The sequence below is a fragment of the Pinus tabuliformis genome, chromosome 9, assembly GCF_031772625.1.
Source record: "Pinus tabuliformis cultivar Carrire ecotype Pingquan chromosome 9, CPIR1, whole genome shotgun sequence".
Classification (NCBI taxonomy): Eukaryota; Viridiplantae; Streptophyta; class Pinopsida; order Pinales; family Pinaceae; genus Pinus; species Pinus tabuliformis.
In genome coordinates this window covers 2,006,487,180-2,006,500,870 of record NC_142307.1, presented here as the reverse complement: position 1 = coordinate 2,006,500,870, position 13,691 = coordinate 2,006,487,180, and the positions used below count along the sequence as shown (strand labels likewise).

General features: G+C 33.8%; 1 protein-coding gene across 1 annotated transcript; it reads right to left on the bottom strand.

Moving 5' to 3' along the window:
* Nucleotides 1-1,585: 1,585 nt before the first annotated feature.
* Nucleotides 1,586-2,882, bottom strand: LOC149157092 (benzyl alcohol O-benzoyltransferase-like). The gene is made up of 2 exons (XM_089444973.1): nucleotides 2,868-2,882; nucleotides 1,586-2,542 (listed from the first exon to the last, which is right to left on the bottom strand). The coding sequence occupies exons 1-2, from the start codon at nucleotides 2,880-2,882 to the stop codon at nucleotides 1,586-1,588; spliced, it is 972 nt and encodes a 323-aa protein (XP_089301099.1).
* Between the last annotated feature and the right edge of the window lie 10,809 nt (nucleotides 2,883-13,691).

The window sequence follows — 13,691 nt, the reverse complement described above, 5'->3', positions numbered from 1 at the left end:
CCAAGGGCACTGGCAGGAGGGCTATAGAATAGCACAAGGGATCTCTTCATTCGCACAAGACGGGCCTGAGAGTGCGGCTCAATTCGAAAATCAGGGGCAATTAAAATCTTGCCATCGATTGCATAGACTAGCCTATCATCACGACCCTCAGTATAACCAGACCACAGATCCGCTGCAGGCCAGAACCTGGAGCATGGAGGCTGAGCAAAAGTTGTGGTGAGAAGAAAACAGAGCGCCATGAATATAACAGCTGAAGCATCACCTTGGACGAAGCGAGCCATTAATGCAGACATTCCTCCAAATCTACCTCTCTTAAGGCTATCCAATTTGCGTCGGGTGAAATCCTGGGAAACCACGCAGAGCTGCAACTGGCAGTACCCAGCCTATCCATCAGTCAATAAGAGCATTATGTTTCATTAATGTCGACCGCATCCGGGTCGTAAACATAAATGTTATTGTTCACATCAAAATTTATTATTTTCTAAATATCAAAATATCATTATTACATTTATTAATTATTCAATGATATGATTTATATGAATATAATCTCATTTATTATATGAAGATTACCTTTACAAATCCTTTAATATTATCATTTATATGATCATATTATATGATAAATCTCTTTATTATTAATGCCTTTACAAGAATGGCCGCAAAAGACGTTTTTTAATGTAACTCTAAACTGTAAGTTACATCAAGTTTTGTAATGTAAATAACAAAGAACCAAGTTTCAATATTTTTTTATACTTTTAAATCTATTTTTAAATTTTAGGCATAGTAAAATTTTAATCATATTTTTGTACAAAAATAATTTAAAGATGGTAGAAATATCTGATTTAGATATCCAAAGAAGTTATCATTTATAATTTTATTAGTTGATGTAGTAGCAACCACAATAATACACTACCATTTTTCAATTTATAGATGAATATAATTAATTAATAAAATCATTAAAATAGACAATTCCAAATAGAGGAACACCTTTTAGCCTAATTAAAAACAAAAACATTTTATTTCACCTTCTTAAATATTTGTAAAATAACATATTTAATGTGATATATGTTGTTTTTAATTATAAATTATTTATTATAAAATGCTTTTGGAAATGACAAATTATCATTTAATATTTTTTTTAATTATATATAGTTTATTATAAAATGTTTTTGGAATTGACAAATTATCCTTTAGAAACATTATTTTTATAAAAGTGGTAATCATATTTTTTATTTATATAAAAAATAAATAAATTTAAAGAATAAATTCAATGTATATGTTATAAACATTTTTCATATATCGCGTCCAAAAGATTTTCTGCATCCTATGTGGGCTACAAACTATGAACGTAATAACCTGGCAGAACCTTGCGCCATGTTAAAAATGTGATTAAAACCAGAGATGTCTAAAGCTAGTTCCATTTGAAACAACTGTGCTCACTGCTCACTACTAAGCGCTTTAGCTGCTAATTCATCATTCAACTTTATTTGAAACAACTGTGCTCACTACTAGTGCTTTAGGTACTAATTCTTCATTGAACCTTCATACAATTTATCTGATCAAATCTGGCTCATGAACATTACAATGCCTATCTTGATTCCCCACGTTCACAAGATGACAAAGCCTTCAGGCAGTCGTTGATTGCATTACTTATATCTTGCTCAAATATTTCCATGGCAATCGACGGTAAAGAAACAGAAGCAAGGAATCCTTCATGGGCATTCACAGAAGGCCTTATTAGATATGACACGTCTAGCCACGGTGGATAAACCGGACAAGCATACGCCGCCTTTCCCCACCCAAAATCCGCTTCTGCGAGGTCGAGCATAATCTCGGAAACGTCTGAAATAGGGTAATAACCATGACATGTGTTGCTTGGGCATCCATGGTTATTTGGAAAAGCATTCAGTTCCGCCAAGTCGATGAAAGATCGCACGTACTCTTCCTTCACCATCCGTTTCCCTTCGTTAATTAATTTCGCAGCGAAGGACAATGGTCGTTCAGTGAGATACTCAGATTTTGTCGTAGCATAGGCGAACACTATCAGATTGCCATAGTAGCCAATTGGAATAGGTGGCCGAAGTTGAGAACGGGCGTTGAAGGGAAACGTAATTGTGCAATCCTGATGAGCAGGGATATGGAGAGCCTTTGTTCTGCATCGCCACAAGCACGCCGATATTACTTCGAATGGGGTGCAGTGCTTCACCCCTTCCGCCTCTATCTGTCTTTTTAAAGCCGCAATTTCCTTTGAACCAAAATAGAACGATTTTGCTTTCATTTCCTGCGGTACTGCAGGTGCTTGCACCAATGATTCTACATATTTTTCTTCCAGCTTAAAATACTCACCGACCCCAGGGTAATTTACCTCACGCTTCTGCCTCGGTCTAAGGATTTCTCTGTTCCAAACTGGAGGAACAGTTGGGCTTGACGCGCCTCTCGCTATTTCACCCAAAGCCTTCACAAATTGGGTGATTCCAACACCATCAGTGACACAGTGCTTGAAACTCAGATTCAATATGAAACCTCCACACTGAAGGCGCGTTACCTGTGGGAAAAAATAAATACACACAGCTCAAAACTAAAAGATCGATTGTATAATCAGATACTATGTAAATCGATTTAGACAATTAAAACTCATAAAATCGTTCAAACTTTATTGACGAGTCCAATTATATAAAAATAAGGGCATTGTTTAACAAGTTCACAATTTTGTTTTTAGTTTAATCACGTTATTTTTTGTTTAAATTTTTTATAATGAAAATGTATTTATCACCATTAAAATTCATGATATACTTAAAATCTTAAAACTTAATGGCTATAATATAATCTAAATTTCCAAAAAATTTATAAGATTTTAGTCAAAATCTTACCAGAATTTCTACCATTTTCCACATGATATTATGGCCTTATAAAACAACTCTTAAAATAAATTGTTAAATAGTATCTAGACTATCAAAATACTTACTCCTAATATTGAGTATGAATATGGAAGATGTTGTAATTAAATTCAAAATAATAATAATAATAATAATAAAAGAAGGATTAGATGAAAAACTTAATAGAAAATAAAAATAGTAAATTAATTTATTGTAATTTTGTTTTATTAATATATATATTAAAGAAATTAAAAATTTGAATGTAAAATATATAATAATAATTATAATTTAAAATTTGTTAGAGTATAAAAATTAAAATAATGATTTGTATTGATAATTATCACAATTAGCAAAACACATATTGGCAAGCCATTATGTATCAAAATAATAGAAGTGATAGAAAGTTCAATTTCCCATACATGTCTCAAGGTGCCAAGAAAAAGAAAAAAGAAAAGAATAAACATCATAATTTTATATTTAAATTTAATTAATAAGCATATAAAATTTTAATAAAATTTTGATATATATATATATATATATATATATATATATATATATATATATATCACATTAAAAATAATTATAAAATATTTCTATCCATTTAAATGTGAAATTTATATAAATATAAATAATATTATTAAGAATCAACATAGATCTATATTTAAATTCAGGACGTACAAAGCTTCAAGAAGAATCAAATCTTTGGAGGCACAAAATTCACTAAAGAAGAGATTTCCATATTGAGAGATTTGATCCCTCTAGTGCGTGGTAAATCCGAAGTTAAGATGGGTGTATTCCTATTTTATGATACATATCAAATTGCTAAAATTAAGAAAAATGTAATAACTACTAGTTAATTTATAATATGTTTTAAAATATTAGTAGTATGAGTATTGATGACATATAACTTAAACATGAAAAAAAAAATTTAACCATGTCCATTTACCCTTTGAGATTCTTAATATGTAAAAATGTTTTGTTACAGTAATATAGGTCAACATCATGGTTTATTAATATCACATACCCAAAAAAACCATAATATATTCATTTCATATAATACTAGTTCATATAATTTCTTTTAATTAATAAATTTAGTTAAAAACAAAAAAATCATAACTATTTTGAAAATAAATCTTAATTTTTGATTTATATATACCATTACAAATATTCTAGAATATTATATAGACATTAAATCTCTATCCTTAATTTAATAATTATTAATACTTAAATTAAAACCATAAAAACTCTATTTCCCATCTATACACAAAACTCTATTCGATAACTATACATAAAATTAAAATTTATTTAATTATCATCTATTTTATTGAATTCACTATTTATCAAACGTGGGTGGTAATTAGGAATTTATTTTATCGCTAGATGTATTGAGCCTCACTATTTATCAGACCTCCTAGGTGGTATTGAATTTATTTATTTTTTCTTCAATATTGATATTTGAAATCCAAGGTTATGGAATCAAATCTTTTAAAATACATTATTAATAGTGGAAAGTGTTTATTTTTTAACGACTATACTCATACATACATTTTAATAAAATAAGCTTAACGTAGTTATTTTTTAACAAAAATATTCTAGGGTTAATATAGTGAAAATCAATCCTAAATATATAGCTTTATACCGTATACATCATCAAAAACCACAATTACCAAACTGAAATCGAAGCAGCGGAGAGTCTATGTCGGTTTCGGGCCATGGAACGCTACTCATAAAGTCCAAAGCACGAGGAAAAGGCAGGGCGAGAACTCCAAAGTCTTCCAACGAAATATCTGCGTCAGCTTCCACGAAAGGAACACCTTCACCAGTAAAAGACAATGGAATTTCGTAAAAGACAAATCTATAGACGATAAGATTTATAAAAGACAAAAAAAGAATAAGATTCGTAAAAGACAAGGGAATTTTGAACGGATGTCAAATCTATATACGATCAGATTTATAAAAGACAAAAAGGAATTCTTAATGCATAATCTGGTGTGCAAAGGATTGAAATTTATACAAGTTTTATCATAGTAAATGCGTAATCGGGTGTGCAAATGATTGAAATTTATATCAGCTTTATCATAGTAAAACCCAAACTAAATAATTTTATTTTAAAAAGGTCTTATTGATTTAAGTAAATGGCAGACACCAAAAACTTGTTAAGTTCCATTAAATTCTTTACCAACTGTTCCCTACAATTGTGGAAGCCAACTGCAGTTTTTCCTTCTTTTTTGGAAACCAACTGCAGTAATTTCCTTAAATTAAGGAAATCAACTGCAGTTAATTAATTTTCTTGTTGGGAGCTTCTGAAGTGGTCCATTATTCCATCTGGAGTTCTCTACCTTGTTCTGTGGAACACTTGACACATAGCCATCAAAGGCTTGATGGAAGCTTGGCTGTAAATTTATCTGTTTGGTCCCCAAGCTTGTATCTCAATCCCCTTCAGTTTTTTACACCATCTAGCTGAGAGAGCAGAGCTTGGAAGTGCCTTCAGACTTTCTGTATTCTTTTCTTTTTGCTTGGATTGAAGTTGGAGTGCTGAAGTAAAGAAGCAAGTGGACTGTGGTTTGCATCAAGAACATCACCAATGGCTGGAGGTAATTTATATTTCTGGGCATTAAGTTTTAACGATTCTTTGAGTTTTTCCACATACAGAATCGCTGTTGCTAAAAACTAACATTGGTATCAGAGCATAAACATTTATCTATGCCTTGGTGTGCGATTCGAATACTTTGAAGTGCTTTGTATTTGTAATTTTTGCACTTATTATGCGTGTCAATCAATTGTATTTATGGAATTATGCAATGAGTAGATTATTTATACAGTTCCATGAAAGTTTTTTTTTTAAAGCAGGTTTCACTTGTACTTTATTGCCTGTACTTTATTCTGACGAAGCATTTTGTTACACAATTCATGAATTTTCGTAAAGCATTTGACTGGGTAGACAATTCAAACAATTTGCCGCAATGCTGTAGTTGGTTATTCCGCAGAATAATTTCTGGTTTGATGAACACTTTGTTTCTTAACAACGGTGTTCATATCAGTGCCCCGTTGTTTGACATTTGTAAGCATGCCATTAAATCGACTTTTGCGACTAAACCTCTGCAGAAAAAGAACAAATACAATGTGACCACAAAATCAGAGGTCCAAAACATGCTAAGGATTGCTCTTGTAGGATTCTAATTTAAATTTTGAAGACAAATTTTGATTTTTTTTTTAATGAAAACCTAAACTTATCACATAACAATTTCATATGAGCACTTTGCGATGTGACGTATATTTGACGATTGTTGTCTAGTCAAATGGTTTAAGAAATTAACTGCTTTTGATATAGTTCAATAGGTCATGCTAGACAGAATGCATGGACTTAAAATTTTAAATCCCTGCGTTTTCTGTTTTTTTTTTTTTTTTGGGATATATATATATATATATATATATATATATATAGATATATATATATTTCATTGGTTGTGGGCCTATGAATAAAATTCTCTATGTATGAATTATATGATGAAACTTGTGACTTCAGATTGGCAATTCTGCTTATAGTCATAACCTCTAGTCTAAAATTTCAATTTTATGGATTGAAGGAACTTGCAATATTTTGTGTGTTGGGATACATGTGAATAAAGGTTGTTGTTAATATATATCATGGTTCAGATATCTGTGAAATAAAATAACTTGTTTGCTGGTCTATTTTTTGTTTTGTTTATAAATTGAACAATCAATTTGCAGTCATTTATGGTAATGCTGACTGCTTTAACCTTAATTTTGATTTTTTGAAGAATTATTACAGTTATATGGAGTTTATTTAAAATGTCATTTTGACTTACTCCTTTCAGTAAACATTATTTTTCTCTCTGGTTAAGTTTTGTTTATGCAACAAAAATAATGTCTAGTGATCCATATAATTTTAATTAATTAGAGAATAGCCACAGCATCTTTAATTAAATAAAATTATATATTTTGATTGGTTAGATCACATAAAGATTATTTAGACATTAAATTGTAATTAATTAGACTAAATATAATAAATTTTATCCCACAGGAATTTTTATTATATTTATGTAATTAATTAGGATAAAATTTCATAACCTACCCACAGGAGTTATGAATTAATAAGTTTTATTGAATCTGTTTGAATTGAAAATTTAGCCCACAGGCAATTTTTATGTCATTAGATTCAATTTTTGAGCATGATTTACATTGGTAAAACATGAAAGTTTATTAAGCCTCAATTTTAACATAAGCATGTGATTTTTAATTTTGATGCAGTAGTACAACCTGCAAATTTCTCTGAAATTCGTTGTGACATTCCCGAACTTAAGGGAGATAACTATAAGATTTGGAAGGAGAGGATTCTCCTTCATTTAGGGTGGATGGACATAGATTATGCTATTAGGAAAGATGAACCATCGGCACTCACTAATACCAGCACTGCAGCGGACATCATGCTTTATGAACGATGGGAGCGATCGAATCGTCTAAGCATGATGTTCATTAAGACTAAAATTTCAGCTGGTATTCGTGGTTCCATTGATCAGCATGAAAAGGTCTGAGACTTGTTGAAGGCCATTGATGATCAATTCGTCACTTCATACAAGGCACTAGCAAGCACCCTAATCATGAAATTCTCATCCCTAAGGCTCACTAGTGTGAAATGTGTGCGCGAGCACATCATGCAGATGAGGGACACTATGGCTCAATTGAAGAAACTCGAGGTTGATATATCGGAGCCCTTCCTAGTGCACTACATCCTGAACACTCTTCCGCACCAATATGGACCTTTCAAAATCTCATACAACACACATAAGGATAAATGGTCAATTAATGAACTCATGACCATGTGTGTTCAAGAGGAAGAGAGACTGGTGATGGAACTGGGAGAGAGTGCAATGATGGCAACGCGTGGAAAGGGCAAATCTCAAGCCAATCAGAAAGGGAAAGGTAAAGCACCTCCCCAAGCCGATATCAAAAAGGATTCCAAGTGTTTCTTCTGTAAAAAGAAGGGACACATGAAGAAGGAATGCGCCAAATTTCAGAAATGGCTTGCGGACAAAGGTAATTTAATCTCATTTGTTTGTTATGAATCTAATATGGTTAACATTAATATTAACACATGGTGGATTGATTCTGGATCAACAATTCACATTTCGAATTCCTTGCAGGGTTTGCAAAACCTAAGGAAGCCAGTGGGAAGTGACCAAAGCATCTTATCAGGAAACAAGATGGGCTCGCATGTGGAAGCTATAGGAACATGTTATTTAACTTTAAGTAGTGGCTTTGTTTTGGAATTAGAAAAGACCTTTTATGTTCCAAGTTTTTCTAGAAACTTGATTTCAGTTTCAAGGCTTATACCTTTTGGATATTCCTTAAACTTTTCAGAAAAATCTTTCAGTCTATTTTATAAATCTGATTATGTTGGGAATGGTATTTTGTCTAATGGTATTTACTGCATTAATTTACAAAACAATGTCACTTATGATTCAATGCATGTTCACACTGGCACTAAAAGATGTGTTATTAATGAAGATTCTTCTAAATTATGGCACCGGATATTAGGTCATATCTCCATAGAAAGAATTAAAAGATTGGTAAATGAAGGGGTACTTAATACTCTGGATTTTATTGATTTTGGGACTTGTGTGGACTGCATAAAGGGAAAGCAGACCAACAAGTCAAAGAAAGGTGCCAATAGGAGTTTGGACATATTAGAGATCATACATACTGATATATGTAGTCCAGACATGGACTCACATGGTCAGAGATACTTCATCTCCTTTATAGATGATTACTCACGATATATGTATCTCTACATGCTTCATAAAAAGAGCGAAGCATTAGATGCCTTTAAGATCTTTAAGGCTGAAGTAGAGAAACAATGCGGCAAGCAAATTAAGATCGTGAGATTAGATAGAGGTGGAGAATATTATGGTAGATACACAGAAGATGGACAAAAACCTGGGCCATTTGCTAAATTTCTTCAAGAGCATGGGATCGTTGCCCAATACACCATGCCTGGTTCACCCAACCAGAATGGTGTAGCAGAAAGAAGAAATCGAACATTATTGGACATGGTGTAGAGTATGTTTAGTAGCTCCAATCTTCCTAAATCCTTGTGGATTGAAGCACTTAAGACGGCAGTGTATATATTAAATCGAGTTCCAACCAAGGCGGTTCCTAAAACGCCATTTGAATTATGGAAAGGTTGGAAACCGAGTTTGCGACATATGCGCGTTTGGGGATGCCCGTCTGATGTGAGAATTTATAATCCACAAGAGAAGAAGCTGGACCCAAGGACCATTAGTGGGTATTTCATTGGATATGCTTAAAGGTCTAAAGGTTACAGATTTTATTGTCCATCTCACAGCACTAGGATTGTGGAATCAAGAAATGCAAAGTTTCTTGAAAATGACTTGATCAGTGGGAGCGATCAAACCAAAAACATAGTTTCTGAGAAGGATCATTCAGAATATCAACCTTCCACTTCAAGTGATAGATTGGTTATTGTTCATAGCACCCCTCAAGTACAAACTGGTGTTGAACAACCAATTGTTGAAGTTCCACAAGCTGCTGACGATATTTCCAGTAGATCAAGGAGTTCAAGATTTTCCAAGAACTTTTGAACAACATACTTCTCAGGAAGATGATGGTACAACATTAAGAAGATCTACTAAACCAAAGAGATCAGCAATTCCTAATGATTATGTTGTGTATCTACAAGAATCTGACTACAACATTGGAGCCGAAAATGATCCCGAGTCATTTTCACAAGCCATGAGTTGCAAAGAATCAGAACTATGGTACAATGCCATGAAGGAAGAGATGAATTCTATAAAGAGTAACGAAGTCTGGGATCTTGTTGAGTTGCCTAATGGTGCAAAAGCCATTGGATGTAAATGGGTCTTTAAGACAAAGAAAGACTCATTGGGCAACATTGAGAGATACAAGGCAAGACTTGTTACTAAGGGATTCACTCAGAAAGAAGGAATCGACTACACGGAGACCTTTTCTCCTGTATCTAAGAAAGATTCCTTGCGCGTTATTATGGCATTAGTAGCCCATTTTGACTTGGAGTTGCAACAAATGGATGTGAAAACGGCTTTTCTTAATGGAGATCTAGAGGAGGAGGTTTATATGAAACAACCTGAAGGATTCCCCTCTAGTGATGGTGAGAAATTGGTTTGCAAGCTCAAGAAGTCATATGGTTTAAAACAAGCATCCCGCCAATGGTATTTGAAATTCCATAATGTAATTTCTTCTTTTGGTTTTGTAGAAAACATTATGGATCAATGTATATACCTGAAAGTTAGTGGGAGTAAAATTTGTTTTCTTGTTTTATATGTGGATGACATTTTGCTGGCAACCAATGATAAGGGTTTGCTACATGAGGTGAAACAATTCCTCTCTAAAAATTTTGATATGAAGGATATGGGTGAGGCATCTTATGTCATTGGCATTAAGATCCATAGAGACAGATTCCAAGGCATCTTGGGTCTGTCACAGGAAACCTATATTAATAAAATTTTAGAGAGATTTCGGATGAAGGATTGTTCACCAAGTATAGCTCCCATTGTGAAGGGTGATAGGTTCAATTTGAACCAATGCCCGAAGAACGACCTTGAAAGGGAACAAATGAAGAACATTCCATATGCTTCTGCTGTCGGAAGCCTATTGTATGCTCAAGTCTACACAAGACCTGACATTGCATTTGTTGTGGGAATGTTGGGACGATATCAGAGTGATCCAGGTTTAGACCACTGGAGAGCTGCAAAGAAAGTAATGAGGTACCTTCAAGGAACCAAAGACTACATGCTTATGTATAGACGGACGGACAACTTGGAAGTAATTGGCTACTCAGATTCTGACTTTGATGGATGTGTTGATTCACGCAAATCAACATCAGGTTACATTTTTATGATGGCCGGTGGAGTTGTATCATGGAGGAGTGCCAAGCAGACCTTGATTGCCACTTCCACTATGGAAGCCGAGTTCATCTCCTGTTTTGAGGCTACTTTACATGGTGTATGGCTTAAGAGTTTCATTTCTGGGCTTAGAATTATGGATTCTATCTCTAAGCCATTGAGAATATATTGTGATAATTCAGCTGCTATTTTTATGGTTAAAAACAACAAAAGTGGGAGTCGAAATAAACACATCAACATTAAGTATTTAGCTATAAGGGAACGTGTTAAAGAAAAGAAAGTGGTCATTGAGCACGTTAGCACTGAGTTGATGATCGTTGATCCTTTGACTAAGGGCATGCCACCATTTAAATTCAAGGATCATGTAATAAATATGGGACTTGGTTCCATTATGTAGTTTCTCATTGTATGGACAATGTTATTTTAATGAAATTCTTAATTATTGTGATGTTTTTTCTCATATTTATGTGCACTTTAAGTTGATTTGAGAAAATTCATTTAAGAAGGACCAAGAATAAACATAAGGTTTATTCATTAAGAAATTGTTGCCACATAAATTATAATAAGAATAAATACATAGTAATACATGGAAGATAATACTCATCATTAGAGGACTTATCACCATGATTCATGTATCTATTACTTAATACGGAGTATCAATGGGTTTTAAGTTGAGACATTAAGTTTGTAAGTATGGACCAAGTGGGAGAATGTTAAGCTCCATTAAATTCTTTACCAACTGCTGCCTACAATTGTGGAAGCCAACTGCAGTCTTTCCTTCTTTTTTGGAAACCAACTGCAGTAATTTCCTTAAATTAAGGAAATCAACTGCAGTTAATTAATTTTCTTATTGGGAGCTTCTGAAGTGGTCCATTACGCCATCTAGAGTTCTCTACCTTGTTCTGTGGAACACCTGACACATAGCCATCAAAAGCTTGATGGAAGCTTGGCTATAAATTTATCTGTTTGGTCCCCAAGCTTGTATCTCAATCCCCTTCAGTTTTTTACACCATCTAGCTGAGAGAGCAGAGCTTGGAAGTGCCTTCAGACTTTCTGTATTCTTTTCTTTTTGCTTGGATTGAAGTTGGAGTGCTGAAGTAAAGAAGCAAGTGGACTGTGGTTTGCATCAAGAACATCACCAATGGCTGGAGGTAATTTATATTTCTGGGCATTAAGTTTTAACGATTCTTTGAGTTTTTCCGCATACAGAATCGTTGTTGCTAAAAACTAACAAAATCGTCCTCCGTTCCACTTCGCTCCAACCAATCAGTCAAAAACCTTCTTAATACACCCATCATATCATGCAGCACTTCTTGTGACGCAGCAAGTAGAAAGCTTGTGACAGAAGTCCCTGCTTAAAATTTGGTATCAAAGCCAGTAACGTCTGGTTCTTGAGGTCGGTATTCTATTCCTTAACTCATACATAATGGATTCATTCTGGAAATCTGTTTCTTTCCGAGAATTAGAAGAGAGAGAATCTATGGCTGAAGAAAACCCTTTGAAAGATATGTTTGCATCTAGTTCAAGTCGTGTCTTAAACCAAGCCAAGCTTGAATATGAAGAAACCCAGCCATCTACTAGATGGGAATTACCTGTTATAGTGCCCTCAGAAGTATATAGTGATATATTTGTATTTCATTTGAAAATTGTTACTAGAATTAGCATCAAAGAGTCTGTGAGCCAAATCCAAGAAAATTCTTATGTAATCCAAACTATTCCCCTGTTAAACCCCAAAGCTTTGCAAGCAGAGGCAAAGAGACTGAATACGAAATATCTGCATCTAGGATGCATAAGAGTAGGAATCAGTCCCCTAGTCCACCAAGGAATAAATACTTTTTTGTTAGCAGTAGTTCGTGATCTAAAACACAACAGATATACTAATTCTTTGATTGGCGGGATTGTTGCTCCACTGTCAAATGGCCCAGTCTACTTTGACTATTTTCCAAATTTCTCTATCTATGTCTTTGATGAAACCATTGACCAGATCCTCCAGCTTCAAATCCAAACCACTGGTTTCAAAATGCATCAAAGAGAAATAATATAGCCATTCATACCAAAGGTTGTTTTTGCCATACAAACACTTTATGGCCAGCTATCCGCCATACTCCCAGTCATGATTCAAAGTCAAGTGTTGTAGTTATGGTTGGTGCCAAAAACCAAAATATTGAGCATCAAATAATCAAATGGGAAGACTTGACTTTTCCTGAACATTGAGTTGTACAAAATCCTAAACCTCTAATTCCCAAAAGAATTACCTCAGCCGATATTACAGAAAATCAATCTTCTGCAGTGTTATCCTTCCCGAGAAGATCTACTATAGACCGCCGAGGTATAGAACAAGCCTGTAAAAGCTCTAAATATTATAGGTATCCTTCTACTATAGATACTGCATGTTCCAGTAATTCTCTTTGTAAACATATTTCCCTTTTTGAGTTAGCCCAGCTTGTTAATTTTTCCTCTCTGGAAGTTAAATGTCCAAAATGTCAAAGTATTGTAAATCTGCGTACGCTTGCTGAAATTGTAATCCATGAAAATCATAACCCCAGATCTGGCATAGCTCCTCCATCAACCTAATGATGAGTCTCATGAGACCAGCTAAGCCTAGATATGGTCTAGGATATCTCGAGTAAGCAAAAGGCCTTATACCACCATGTAGGTTTGGTCCAGTACCTGATGATTGTAAAAACCCTGCTGTTATGGAAATGCATAAGTTCTTTTCTCTGATGGATGGATGTTTTAAGTATGAAATTAGTGCCAAATGGATGAAAGCAATGCTTAATTGGGATTTATTCACTAATCCCCAAGCAGAAGAGTTTGATCAGACTTATTCTACTCAAGAGAAACAGAAATTAGCTGAAGATTGGAAAAGATATATGGAAGTAAATAATACATGGAT